Source organism: Orbicella franksi, chromosome 8 (assembly GCF_964199315.1).
Source record: "Orbicella franksi chromosome 8, jaOrbFran1.1, whole genome shotgun sequence".
Classification (NCBI taxonomy): domain Eukaryota; kingdom Metazoa; phylum Cnidaria; class Anthozoa; order Scleractinia; family Merulinidae; genus Orbicella; species Orbicella franksi.
The window spans coordinates 12,845,016-12,860,266 of NC_138152.1; the positions used below are offsets into that span (position 1 = coordinate 12,845,016).

At 37.3% G+C, this 15,251-nt stretch overlaps 2 protein-coding genes across 2 annotated transcripts in view; both read left to right on the plus strand.

The window, feature by feature from the left end:
• The window catches only part of LOC145495343 (uncharacterized), a 50,346-nt gene that overhangs the window by 9,531 nt on the left and 25,564 nt on the right, over positions 1-15,251 (plus strand). The gene's annotated exons all lie outside the window — the stretch shown is intronic.
• Positions 1,470-10,986, plus strand: LOC145495353 (uncharacterized). Its single transcript, XM_081474959.1, has 7 exons — positions 1,470-1,728; positions 1,837-2,898; positions 3,846-4,086; positions 4,380-4,476; positions 4,791-5,101; positions 5,870-6,121; positions 6,640-10,986. Exons 1-7 carry the CDS (start codon positions 1,610-1,612, stop codon positions 7,177-7,179), a joined length of 2,622 nt encoding a protein of 873 aa, XP_081331085.1. The 5' UTR covers positions 1,470-1,609; the 3' UTR covers positions 7,180-10,986.

The window sequence follows — 15,251 nt, forward strand, 5'->3', positions numbered from 1 at the left end:
GTGCCATATTTCAAAATGAGGAACCCTGTCGAGCTTAAACGGGGCAAAACGTCAAGTTATTAGGGGGTCTTACATCTGATGAAACTAAAACTTCAGAAGGATTGGTAATATCTTATTTTGGAAAATGAGATGACATCACATGAAAAGTGGCAATATGTACACAGTCATGTAAGTAGCTAGTCTCACTTGTGATCACCGGCTGACACGTGAATTTTTTCCTGATTTGCTAAGAATGGTGAAGACTCTTTGTTTGTTTGTTATTTTCACCATTGTCAAGTACGGTAAGTTTGTTCTTAAGATGTCATTTCTGACTAGTGATTTATTCACTTGTGATCACCAGCTGACACGTGAAATGTTTCATGTGCGTGATTGACCCATTAAAGTGCAATTTGCTGAGATTGGTGAATAGTTTTTGTTTGTGTGCTGATTTTCACGATTGTCACATTTGAATTCAACAATTTTGTCCTAGGTGTCTTTCTTCCGTTGAATCTTATTCTTGACTGGATGAAAATTCTTTTCAGATGTGTACCTTAAGGGTGCATTCCTTTAGGGTGATCTGGATCAGGAGCAGTGATCCAAGATCTGTCTGGATCATGGTGCATCAAAGAAACTGAGGAATCCACTCTGGTCATAGATTAATCAGTTCCTTTGATGCACCATGATCCAGACAGATCTTGGATCACTGCTCTTGATCCAGATCACTCCAAAGGAATGCACCCTGAAACTCGTCTCAGTTCTTATCACCTGAAATGTTTTATGGTTATGTAATGTTCATAGGTAACAGCCAGAAAGGAGCGAGATATTTCTCTTCTCTGGTTTATCGCTGGTGCGTCTGGAGTATTCAAAACTGACTTCAATTTGAACAACATTATAGCGACACTGTCTCACTACATGTATTTCTTTGGTAAAAAATTCGCCAGCAAATGTCATCAAAGTGTTGGCCGCTATAATTCTAAACCTGTTAGTTTTTCACTGTTTGATCAACGTGACCATGATAACCCAGAGAAGATGAACATCTCGCTCCTTTCAGGCATTGCTTTTGCCTATGAACATTGCGTGACCATAAAATGTTTAGAGTTCATAAGAATTGAGATGAGTTTAAATCTTTTTTTTTTAATTTCAAAGGGTTTGAGTTTTCAGGGTCTGAGTTTTCATGACACCCGTGGGAAAACATTACATTGTGCCATACGTCGTACGTGGTTTAACATATTGAAAGCTCAGAGATCTTTTTAAAGAGTTAAGTTTTGATGTTAAGCAGAAGCACAGGGAGCCCTCACATCCGTTTAGAACATGAATAAAAGATGAACCTACCTTTATCGCGCGTGTTTTGTGTTTCAGTGTGGCGGCCATTTTGAATTTTTAATACGCGCGCGGTGTGCTAGTGCGAGGTCTGGAGCCGAAATTACGGAAGTCTGGGACGGGCGGGAAAATTCGCAAATTCTCGGAGGTAGCCGATCGCTCACCGAGGATAATAAAGTGACAAGGGATGAAACTTCTGACTAGCTTTCGTCGTATGTCTCTGCCAGTTGGGGGGAACGGAAATAGGATGTGAAAGAGATACCGGAAGTCAAAATGCGGGTTTCGTGACGTGCGTGCAAAGTGTTGCAACATGGCGGACCAATGGCCTCCTCTTAACGTTGCAAATGTTTTGAAAAATAATTCAGCCAGCGCTGTGGAATGTGAAGGAATCAACATTGAGTCGAGAAACAAACTTAAAATAACGGAATGGTGAGTACAAAAGTTCAAGAGGCTTAGTTCGCTACTCGAATTTTTATGAAGATCGATGGTGTACGCGTCAGTCAGGTAGTGAAAAAATTTTTTCTCGACTTAAACTAGGCTGGTTGAAAACTACAGTGAGGCGAATGAAAGAAATTATGTGCCCTGTGCGGAGTTGTACGAAAGATATTTGGCGAATGGTTGGCAGGCGAAAGAAAACTGTCCGGATTTGAAGCCAGTAGATGCGAGTGCATTTGGTCGTGTAATTAGAAAGGTCTTCCCAAATGTCACGAAAACCAAACGAAGAACTGAACGAGGGAAGCCAGCTACTCGTGTCTATCTTGGGCTAAAGAAGAATAATTATCCCCTTGTCTGCGACTCTTGTCCACCTGACATTCCATCGTGGTCTTCTTTTGCCCTCAGCTACAGTCACCCTGAGTGGTTGAAATCAAATGTCAGTGCGAATGCAGTAGAGTTCATTAGAGTTGTTCCTTTACTATGTAATGACCGTAAAGTTCTCCAAGAAGTTGCTATTTTTAAAGATTGGTCCTTCGAACTGAAAGTTGTGGGAAAGATAGTTTCCAAAGAGACTATCGACAACATTGTATCAGAGCTTTCAAAGAAGAGTTCTCTCGATATTCTTTTTTCTGTGCTTTCTAAAGTAGACATTTGTAAAGGATTTCCTTGCTCGAATGGGGAAATTCTTAAGAGAAGTTCTGTAGAACTAGTAACTGAGAAGTGGATCTTGGACAACAGGGAGATTGTTGAGTTTAGGGTGAGGTCTCCAGAATGCAGCCTTGTCTATGCTCCAACATCCAAGTGTGCAATGTGTGAAAAATGCTATGGTTTAAAAAGATCAACTAGGGCAGCTGCTAAGGAGCAAAGTCATGGTCAAGTAGAGAAGGAAAAGAGCAGGAAACCTGAGACCCTTATGTCGAGGGAAGAACTAATTGAAAAACTCCACGACGAGAAGAAAAAACGTGTCAACTTGGAAAGGAGAGAGAAGTATCGTAGAATTGAATTAGAAATGAAAGAATTTGAAGAGTCTGACCACGAGCACTTTGTTTCCTTGTTTAACAATGTAGTAAAAGAAGAGTTACCTGAGGGAATGCGCATATTTTGGGAAGCGCAAGCTGATGCTCTGCACAACGAAGGCCCGACAGGTCACCGATGGCATCCAAAGTAAGTCTGAAATATGTAAAGTCTGAGATATTGTAAATAAATAAATAAATAAATAAATAAGTAAATAAATACAGCAGTTTTCAATTGAGGGTTGTGAAATCAAAACCAAAATAATTACTTACTGATTAGAATAAACAACGAATATCAAACTGTAGTAAAACCAAAACCACAAACAGAATAATTACCTGATTACTTTTGACACTCAATTAAAAACTGCTCGAAATAATCAATTAAATAATTTACTACATAAACAGATTTATTATACGAGTGAGAAAATTACTTCATATATTTGTGATTGGCTGAGAGCAGACCAATTTATTGTTAATTTTCAATTTGTACTGCAGTGCAAATTAATGCTCTGATACAATCAAAATTTTGTTAGTTATGAAAGCTAAAGCAATTAATAAGTAATTTTATTACACTACTTGTGATATTTGGAATTTTTCCAAATTGCAGCCATAGACTGTAGTGTGATGACCAAAATTAATCGAAACATCTTAATTGAGCACTTATCTCCAATGGGGCTTTTCAGGAGATGTTTCAATTTTGCAAATTTAAATTAAACTGGCAGCTAAGAATTCTGAAACCCTGAACATGCACATTGTAAAAGTACCAAATAATGTGTTAGAAATATTGCATTCCGCATTGAGTATGTACATAGAGGATTAAGGCACAACTCATGTGACAGAGCTAAAGAAAGCTGCTTCTGGTTGCCTGATCCATTCCCTTGACTTCTAGAAAGCAGTGAAACATCCATTTTCTCATAATTATTTCCTTGGAAATTTTATAAGAATAATTTTTCTATTCCTCTGAGTTTATTTAATCAATCTATTATTTTGACCCATCCATCTTAACAAAACTGTAACAAGCAAGGTTTGACTGTAAACTCACCCTAGATGTAGCTCAATATAATTTGGCAAATAGCAAACCGTTACTCTTTCTTGCAGAGTCATCAGTTTGTGTCTCTCAATATGGCGCAGAAGTCCCAAAGCCTATGAAGAACTCCAAAGAAGTGGAATGTTGAAGCTTCCTTCTGGAAGGCTGTTGCAGTACCACAAAAATATAACCAGTCAAGAACCTGGTTGTAATGAAGATGTTCTCCAGTGGATGGTTCATGAGGCAGAGAAGAAAAATATTGGCGCAGCAGGGAAAACCGGAGGTGTTATACTAGACGAAATGGCAATACAGGTGCTATTTCCTGGCAGTTTTTGCAATTATCGTGATCACAGTTATATTGTTTCTGATGTTACTGAAATGTTCTTTACTAACCATGATTTATTGGCAATAAATAAGTAATAAAAGTGGTTTTCAATTGAGTGTTGTAAAACCAAAACCAAACCACCAAGTATGTATTAATTTGTCTGATTATAGTTTCAAAACTCAATTAAGAATATTGTTCTTAAGTGCTAATTGAAGTTATGAATAAGTAAACAAAGGTATTGTTATTAAGTTTTAAGCATTTCATATTCTGTTGTCATTAGGAGGACCTTCAGATGAAGTCTTTTAATGGCAAGTGGCAGTTGCTTGGGCTTGTTGAGCTTGGATCTGAATATGATGACATGAACTTGATTCAAACAGGTAAGAAATTTAATAGCCCTTTTCACAGAACTTTATTGTTGCTCATTTGCATTAAATCAATAAAATTTAGCATGTATGTGAAGCAATTTTGCTCTATTCACTGAACATAATTTCAGAGCTATGCATGTTCCTACATGTATCCCAATATAATTTAATTCAAGTACAGCAGACAGCTATTAAAGTGAAAATTGATTCAGAATTATACGTCACAAAATTTCTACATTTCTTATACTTCTAATTTATCAACAAATGGGAAACATTGTAATGATGCATTAATTATTGTGTGTTAATTGGTAGTACTATGTCTATTGCAGGTGAGACTAAAGTGCAAACAGCAACACATGTTCTCCAATTTGTTTACCTGGGAAACACTGGTTTTCGTTTCCCTATTGTTCATTATCCAACTCGTGAAGTTGACCCATCAACTCTTTACATCAAATTCTCGGAGACTGTTGGGTGGTTGGAAATGGCAGGATTTAGTGTCATCTATGGCTGCTGTGATGGAGGTCAGGCAAACCGTTCATTCATACAAATGCACTTCAAAGGAGAGGATGCTGTAAAGGAGAAATACACCACAACAAATATCCACACTGGACAACCTCTTGTATTTTTTCTAGATTCTTCAGTAAGTTTAACAAAATGTTTTAACAACAGTAACAATTCTTTACACTAAGCAGTGCTCTAATTTGTGAAGTGTGTACAATTGCAATAATAAAATTATCTTCAATTATATACTACAGTATGTACTTCACAGCTTTGAAAAAGGACATAATGAAAGTTATAAGAACCTCTGCATTCAAGAGTGTTTAATGTTCTTTATTTGCTTATTACTCAATATTTAATAGAGACAAGTTCATAAATTGCAAATTATTAATTAAATTACTTTCCTTTGCCATAATATTTCAAATCAATTTTTTACGAAATGTCAAAACAACTTGAATGTCCTGCCCCAAAGGGTAGGGTTTTTTGAGCCCTTTTAGGCTTAAATAGGGCATTGCTTTTGCAATCTAGTCTTGATATCGGACGTATGTTTTTAAAAAGAAGCTACCTTTTTATCATTATCGGAAAGACCATCAACAAAGGCCTTTACAAATTATCTTTAACATTGGTCTGAACTAGGGAACTAAGTATATTAAAAAGGTCTGAAACAGGGTATTGATTAGTAAGGGTCAGGTAACAAACAGGGTATCAGATTTTTTATCAGGTCATAAATAGGGGAGGGAAAATTGCTGATTTAGGTCATCAATAGGGTAAGGGTTTTGGGAAGTGTGCTGCACACCCTCACCCAATTTTTCTGGGTGCCTCACCCCCCCTCCCCCCCCCCCCCCGGGTATGAAGCATAAAGTTAAGTCATTATAACTTTTTAATGAAGACTACTTGTCTCCTACAATAGCACAACTTCAAGAAATTACAAAATAACATTGAGAAGAGCTCCACAAGTGGGACATCACGAAATTTGTTGCTCCATGGAAAGCCGGTGTACTGGTCTCATCTCAAAGAAGCCTACAAATGGGACCAGAATAACCCGTCCCTTAAAATCCATGAGAAACTTAATGAAGATCACTTCACGTTGGGTTATGCAACCCGAATGCGCAATCACTTGGCTGAAAATGTGCTGAATGATAAAATGTTAGAACTACTTCAGGTACGGTCCCAATAGTATCAGATATCATTACATATAGTTGAATTTTCCAAGTGTTTATTCCTCAGCCAATATTATGCTCTTTCATTTTCTTCTTATTAAAACTATTTCTTACTGTTGGGTTGTTGAGGGGATGACTAACAATACATGACTGAGCAAAAGGTTGCATTAATATTTGAGAATTTGCAGTGATGAAACTGTGGGCCACATTAACAATACTCTCGGGTGAAATTCTCCTAAGGTAATGATATCAAAGCTTTGCAATCTCCCACAAGCATCCAATTACTACACACTAGTACATCAGGCTTTAATAGATAACCACAGAAGATAATTCTAATTAAAGTTAATTTTTTTTTGGATCGAAATACTCCTATTGAACTAGATAACTGTTTCTGATTTTGCAAATTTGTGATCATGAAAACTAATAGAGTAGAAGAATGCACTCCCATATTAATTTTCAGGGATGAAATGTAGTTCCATAGAATGGTGAGAGTACTTAAGCTTGATGTCCTCTCTAATAGGCACATCAGAATGATCTCAAGAGGCACAAAAAAGAGTCAACACACCTGGACTCGACTGTGGAACTCCTGCAAATGACCAGCATTTTAGTAAAAAATTTCACAAGTCCACTGCCATATGCAAGCACTGAAGATGAAAGATTCATCGAAAACAGGAGAGTTTTGAAGTGGATTGAAGATTGGGAGGTAGAAGTCAGTGGAAGGGTTGACCTAAATGCATCAGAAAGGAACAAATTAATTTTTTCTGATAAGCTTTTATTTGATTTGAAGTCCATGATTATTGGCTTTGAACAAATTTGCCTCATTTCATTTCAGCTGAACCCTGGTTGCACTATTAAGTCCATGTTTGTAAACAGTGACCTGGTAGAAAACATTTTTTGCCAGATTAGGGGAGGCAATGGGCAAAATAGCAACCCTACCTACTGTCAGTATGGACCAACCATGAACAGCATTCTTCTGGGACAAACATGCTCCACTTCCAAGTCCAACACTGGTAAAACTTCCAGCTTTTCATTTTCTAAGCCAAAAAGGATCAAGTACTGAAACTGAATTATATTTGCTAGACACTAATTTTGGAACCATTTATTTGCGAAAATTCTTAGGCTACAATAATTTTATCCGGTTCCAGGCTCACGTCAGTGGGAACTATCGAAAAAGCGAGCATGCGACGAGCTGGGTCTGGGAGTGAATCAAAGTGACTATGAGTCAGTCAACTTGGAAAATGGAGCGTCTGTTAACAGTGACAATTTTGATGCCACTGACCTGAGGTTTCAATCCGTAGCTTAAGTAAAATTTAAGGCCCACTGGCAAAAAGCAATTTCACGATAACTGCAGAAATTCTCGCGCGCTCATTGGCTAAATTTTATTGTCAGTAATGGACAGACGTGAATTTATAGTTTATGTGATGCGTCAACGAGCGAGAGCGGACAACTGGACAATTTGTTAAATTGCGTCTGTCCTGTTATTGACAATGATTTCGTCATAACATCGTCAAAGTAGTCTGCGGATATCGCCTCGTGGATCCACAGCTACTTTGACAATCTTATGACGAAATTCATGATCAATAACAGGACAGACGCATGAAAAACTGACGTCCATTTGTTAAAGGTAAGAGAACACACGAGGAGATGTAACACCGTTGAAAACATTCATGAAGTTATTGCTGACTATATTAGTGTCTATATTAGTACGGCTTCTTGTCCAATCTGAAAGCAAATATAATTGGATTCTCATTTTTCATTCCTATTTTTTTTCGTTCTTTATTTTCTCAGGCGATATCAGATTTTCCAAGATCACCTGAGTAATGATAAAAGTTAAAATAACCATTAAAACGTTTACGAACCCTCTGTGCAAACGAATCACCATCCAAAAGGGTTATTTGAGACGTCGACAACACTCCGACAATTAAATAAAGTGTGGATAAAGTGATATGGCCTGGCACACGCTACTGGTGATCACAAACGTAGTACATTTAGCTAAATTTGGCTGCAAACTGCTCTAGAAAAATTTTTCAAAATCTGATCGGATAAAATCTGGTCATAAGTTTAGAAGATCCTGTGGAAGGATTTTTATTACTTTGCAGCCGGTGTAATTGAGAGCAAGTGCTGAGACCTGTCGAAACAAGGGCTGAAGTGTATTCTGACTTTTTCTCAGGCTAGGACTGCATGACTGGAAGGCAATCGTAGATGTTTCGAAGTTGAGCGATGTACTGTATTTTCAAGCAGAGCGCGGAACTTATAATTACACGTTTTTGCCTTTTGTGACCGAAATAACCACAGCGTTCGCGATAAAAATATTTTTTTCGTATAATCAGTTCAACTACTTGTGTTTTAGTTCTTTTTGAATGATCTTTTTAGGACTCTAAACACTTTCGGAATTCTTTGTTTTTTCATTAACTGATCAATCTCGATTCACATTCGCATTTGCGATGTCGCGTCTTCTACTATTCATGGTGCCACTCTAGGAAAACAAAAGAGACTGCTTACAGTCTATTTTCGGCCGCGAGAGCCGATGACAATACTGCAACGCAGGAGTTGTCACGTAAACGAATTTCCGTGGAGCCGGCATCTAGGAGCTCTCTCTACTTCTGAACATGGTGAACTAAAAGTATTTTGAAAAAAGCAGTGCCTTTTCCGGTGAAGATCTACTAAGACACTGTGGTTTGCCTCGAACATTAAATGTGACCAAGGTATGATGTCACGAACTCGTGGCTTTTCCTCCAGTGCGCTTTGTATTCCATGCCCAGTGTTAACAAAGAGAGATGTGAGATCCACAGGTAGCTAAGCACTTCTCAATCGGCATATCGTGGTTTTTAATGGCAAAGTTGTTTTGATTTACAAAAATTAAAATTAAAACAATTTGGACTCCCGGTCATAAATATTAGTTGACCTTGTATGTTCTACGGCCGCGGTGACCTTGACCTCAGGTCACGGGTTAGTATTCAGCGTAAAAAGAGGGTTGTGTTTTAGATCTACATGTACATGTTTATAGCACTCGTGAATCACCTAACAGATTTATATCGACATATCGTAATTTGGACTGGCTACGTTTCATGGCTTCACAAGCATTTAAATAGAAATCGGACTGAGAGAAGAGTTGAATAAAGAGCCATTCACCCGCATGTCAGATGATTTGGCGCGCGGTACAGTGAAAAAAAAAAAAATGATTCGGATTACTCCAGTAAAAGAAAATTGCGCAGAAAAGTCGGCCCAATCTAGTTAATCCAAGGAAAAATGGAATAAAACGGGTTTTGTGTGAAAGAGCGAACGATTTATCGCTTGTAATGAATGTATTTGTCAATGTTTAATCTTTTTTCAAGGCCCCGTGGAACCACCGGCCACTTTTAAACGATCAACATTTTCATCCGTCATCCTCGGCAGTTGAAGTCACTAAAGCAAGAAGCTGAATGAAAATGTTTGAGTTAAAAATTCTACACTAAATGTGTATTGCAAAAAAGAAGCTTTGATGGTTTAGCGGGTTTCATCCATCATGACGTGCACATTGTATGAAAATGTTTGATCATTGGGAAAGCCGACAGACCGGCTTAAGATTCCTCCTTAACTTCAACTGTTTCAATGATCTGTTTTCAGAGCCCATATTCAGCCGGATAATTTGTGATCAATTTAACTTTAGATATTGTGCTTCAATGACATAACGAAATTAAGGAATAATTTTGCAGCAAATGCAAAAGTGACCTCAACTATAACAGCCGCACACAAACAATTAAAAACGACGCGCTGTTTTTCAGCATAAAAACACAGTAGGATTTCAGCCTAGCCTTTTGATCAGGACAATTTACCAGGCTCTTTTCACCAATTATACTTCATAAAAAAATTGTTGAAATTCTACAATAATACGAATTTCGTGCATTGCATTGTTACGTTCGTGTACCGGCAGCGTGCAGCCATATATTCAAACATCAGTTATTTCTCTGAAACCAAAAACAAACAAACAAACAAAAAAGCAGCCAGATAAACATGAAACACACAACATACCTCTTTAGGTTCGTGGCAGTCACCAATTCCCGCAAATGAATGGATTGTTTTGGCTTTGTTTTTTAAAACCTTCGCTGCATGTCCGGTCGTGCTTGTTACGCAAACCGTTTTCTCTGTACACTCACAAATTTGCTTCATGAGGAAGGACTTCCCACTACCGGCGGCCCCAGCAATAAAAGTATTGTGGCCAGCCAAAACGACATCCAGCACTTTCTTTTGACAGTCAGTCAAACCGCTAGAGGCAAACGAACAGCAACATAATTTTTAAGCTGATCTGAATCGCAGTACCGAAAAGGTCGCCAATTAACGTGAATCTCGCCGTCTCAAATCACAAAATTACCTTAGAGTTGATTGACATTGGCAAAATCTTCTTCTACTATTAATACTTACCTCATGTTGTCAGGTGGAAGAAATTTCCTAACATAACAGTCATGAAATTCCTAAATTCTTCCAAATAAATGAGAACTCTTTCGAACTCTTCCCGCCAGTGTGGCGTCATAAATCGGGAATATCTGGCCTTGGCCTTGTGGCAGCATCTATTTCCGGAATAAAATCATCCAACTTCCGGAATTAGAACTGACCAATCAGAACAAGCGACACTATCACTTCCGCTTCGATTCTGTCAATCAACGTTTCGCATTTCTCACTTTCGTGGCCCCCAACTGGCAGAAACATAGTGCGAAAGCGAGTTGTTTAAAACAACGCCAAAATATCGCAGACCTTCTAGATGTTTGGACTAAATGAGCGTAGATATATTTAGTTTAATGCTTCTTCTTCCCACAGAGTAATTTTCGTTAAATTACGAAGTAAATTTCTCCTCGAACTAATGCAAATTTAGAACGCTATCATTTCAGTTTCATCCCTTGTCATTTTCTTAGAGCTCCGAGCAGGCTCCGAGCGATTTTCCGTAATTTCGGTTCCAGACCTCGCACTAGCACACCGCGCGCGTATTAAAAATTCAAAATGGCCGCCACAAAACACAAAACACGCGCGATAAAGGTAGGTTCATCTTTTATTCATGTTCTAAACGGATGTGAGGGCTCCCTGTGCAGAAGTGCAGGCTGCTACAGATTAAGAAAGAGTATTTGCTTGATAGGTGCTTGAGCTAGTTCACTAATTTAGCCATGCTTGTCAGCTTTTAAATTTACTTTTTGCTGTGAACATTGAAAGTCGCATGTTTCAAATACAAGTTAATATAGTAGCTTTTTGTTTTGCAAAATACACGCTAATGCGTGTATAAATAACAGAGGTTTCTTCCTCCAATTAAAGTACATGCATACGCCTGAAATTACACGCAAAGGCATATACATGCATGTAAGTACCAGATCAGTAAATTTTACAGGCATGTAATTACACGCACCTTACATGCAGCTTACACTCACTGTACTCATGAATACTACACGTAGACTACACGCATTTTATGTGCGTGTAGGTACTACAATCCCTTTGACTGGTACTGTACGGGCAAATTTAGTGGATTTCAATTTACACATGCTTTTAAAGTCTCTGTCTCATCATCTGTTCAATCTTACAAAAAGGGGTTAATAATGATTTCTCCTTCGTTTCTTCCAAGTTTTGCTTTTCCTGTAAAGCAATTTGTCCCTGTCTATTTGTGCCTTTTAGATAGGAAAGCTCAAATGGCAAACAGACATAAGCTTTGAATTGTTTATTATGGGGATCGATTCACTGCCATTTCGTCAGGTAAACAAACATGTGGAAAATCTTTCTAGCATGCCAATCTTTCTTGGCCAAAAATTTCAAGGTCCTACACTACAATGTGTTTGTTTCACGATGCTTTCATGTAAAGTCACTTTTAATTAAATTGCTTACTTGTCTTCTAACTCACTGAATACTGTATACATTTATCTATTTTACTTTGCTTTAAATCAAGGACAATGATGATATATGCAAAATTCCCAGTCTGGGAAGTGAAGATCGTGATTACTACTGATTTCATACTCCCCACCTACCAGAGAACCAAAATGGAGTGAATACATTGTATGATATAATTATGAAAAAGTCCCCATGTTACCCCGCCCAGGCCTGGGTTGGGGGGAGGGGGGCATTAACATTGACTGGTGAATTAAATTGTGCGTTGAGAAAAGTGTCAGTGACCATTAACTACTTATTAACCAAGAGTGAGGTCTCAGCCTTGCGATATTGACCTCACTATCGCTCAGTTAATACGGCAAGGTCTTGGTTTGAGATTTTCCTGTGAAGACCGAAGGTTCGAGGTTAATGAGTTGCTTGTTGCTTTGGTTTTGCAGACCCACAACTGGCCCATGGGCATTACAGGAGAATAGTGCCCTACAATTTATTAGCCAATCAGAGCACGCATTATATTCATTTGGCTACCAACACATTAACCATACAGTAATAATTTTTAAGGAAGAACGTGACTGTGATTAGCTGAGAACAGGCCAATTTGTTGTTAATTATTAATTAATTAATTTTCACTGCAGTGTAAATTCAAACATGTGCAATAGTAATTTTCTCAGTTATGTTACAGCGGTATTAAAATGAGTAATCATATAAAAGCTCAAACAATTAATTAAGGATCTAATTTACAAAATTATTTCAAATCGCACTTACATGTACCTCAAGGCTTGTGCAATTCTGAGAGAATTTCTCAACATCATACTGAAGTGTAAATCCTTATATGTACATGTACTCATATTCATCAATTTACGGACAAACAAAATGTTCTTAGAGAAAAGAAAACTGTATTTAATTTGATTAGGTAGAAAATATGCAGTTATTTTGTTAGCTGTTTTAAATGCTTTGATGACTGGATTACATTAACAAATGTGTTTAAATAAGAATGGCTAGACCAATTTGTTCCTTGTATACAGGAAGTTTATTTATAATTTTCATAAGACTCAGAGTATAACAATTTGTGACCAAGACATGCAGTTAATTTTTCAGGACCTCCAGTGAGTAAGAGTGCATTGTAGAGCATTGAGAAGATTTCAAGTCAGCGAAAATGCGATAAGTTACAAGTTTATTTTTAGCATTTTCTTATTGAATGGTTTTCATGACTTATTTTTGAGAGAATCAAATCAGGCCTGGTCACTCATGAATGTAGCTTTGGGCACTTTCCATTCATGACAACCAAAAAGAAATTTCCAGAATTTTTGCTATTCCTCGCAATGTTGTCCTATTTTCCAGAAATGTCAGGAAATGCTGTTCTATTCTTCCCTGGAAAAGTCTGGAAATACAAACTGGAATTTTTCATCGAATGGAAAGTGTCCTTGAATGTGAACAGCAGCATGCATGCATTAATTTTTTGTAAATTTCAATCTGACAATAATATTACCCTTGTGTGAAATTTATTGTTAATATGTTTTGTCGGAATGTCAGATGAATTATATCCTCTTTCCATTTTGAACTCCAACAAGATGTACATTGGAACCCTGTTAATCCGGTCCTCAGTGGACGACAAAATAACGAAATGACTCATAGGCTGAACTTTTGTGCGGCCATAATAACGCGAGACAGTGTAAATTTAAAACACCAGTGCAAATTACAACAAAGATATCCAAAGGTACTGAAACACATGAAATATAAGTGAGAAAATTCTTTCAGAAATACGTAAATACAACATGTAAATTTGGTGCACTGAAATTTGATACAAAAGAACGTTTTAATTGTTTTGTTTTTACTGGTGTAGTGTAAAGTGTTTCTTTCCAAGCATTTCTTTCTCAGTGCCCTTGAAAGTGAACTTGCATTTTGATATATATGTATTCGTTATTGAAGTGGTGCTGTTTTGTAGGACAATCAAGCGGAATTGGTTGTATAAAATGATGATTAATGCATCTGTGATAGTCAATAATTAACTACGCAATGCTTGATGTACCTTTCTGCTCATATGTAGGTGACGGTACGTGCTAATTTACTAGAAACACTAACTTATAAAGCATCAAAATTTGGCATCTGCGCTATAAATTAGCATATTTCTCACTTTTACTATCTAGAAATAAAATTATTTCCAGGGTGTAGGAAAAAATTGGAATTTCCAGAGAGGTAGGGCGTACAATATCTTGTGGGTCAATTTTGGAAATTCCAGAGGGTTTGGGCGGGGGGGAGGTCATATGGAAAATCCCTTCTGTGTGGGGAATGGAACTAGTAACACAAAATTTTCACCAAAGTGCGATTTAAGTCACAAAGTAACGTACAGTAATTATGTACTAGGCAGCCAGAGTCACTCGTGATCACCTAATAGCTGACATGTGAAATGTTGCATGTGCGTGATTGATCTGAAGTGAAATTTGCTGTGACTGGCACAAGTATTTGTTTGTTTGCTGATTTTCTCTTTTGTCATGTCCAAACAATAATTTTGTCCTAGGTGTCATTCTCCGGTGATTTATTCTTGACTGATCAAAAGATCTTTTCAGATGTGTACTCTCAAGTTTTAAATTTAAGCAATTTATAATATATTTAGAGAACTCTAAGTTCACTCTGTGTTCACTGTAAACTCAGCTATCACCATGCAGCTTATTGAAGGATAAAAAATTGTTAACAAAGAGAAGTGCTTTCAACACTGCAGACAATGGAAGCAAATTTGTTTCAAGTTTTAAATCTTTATTTGCTCGTCTTTGGAATTAAGCTTCCCACAAGATCTGTAGTAATAATTTGTTCGTCAGTACACCTCATTAGGGCTTTTTCTGTATGAACAAATAACCAACAGCTCACTATTGTGCAGTTCTTGTGGTCGCTTCAGCTGATTCAATTTCCAGCACAAGTAATTGTTTAGTTATTTTAGTTTTTTTCTAATTATTTATTTAGTTATTTATTGTTAGTCGCATTGAGTTGAGAACTCACAGCACCCCTGCCAATAAATTTGTAAATATTACTGTGGTCAAGAGTGATATTATTATTACATATCATTTTCATCGATAAACATAGCCTTGAATTTTTTTAATGTAACAGGACTTGAAATTAACTTTTTCGTTCGGGAGCCAGCTGGCGACTAACGGAAAAATTTTGGTCACCAGATCGTAAATTTTGGTCGCCTACTTATTTAATATATAACTTACACAAGAATGCGATTTTATACGTTACTTTGCATGCAAGAAAAGTCACAATTGAAGAGCGAAAACAATTAGAAACAACACGAGTAAC

Excerpts from the sequence above, each read along its gene's own strand:
- LOC145495353 (XM_081474959.1), top strand. The coding sequence starts at position 1,610 with ATGGCGGACCAATGGCCTCCTCTTAACGTTGCAAATGTTTTGAAAAAT. Across the intron at positions 1,729-1,836 it reads AAACTTAAAATAACGGAATG|GCTGGTTGAAAACTACAGTG; the intron begins GTGAGTACAAAA and ends GACTTAAACTAG. Across the intron at positions 4,477-4,790 it reads CATGAACTTGATTCAAACAG|GTGAGACTAAAGTGCAAACA; the intron begins GTAAGAAATTTA and ends TGTCTATTGCAG.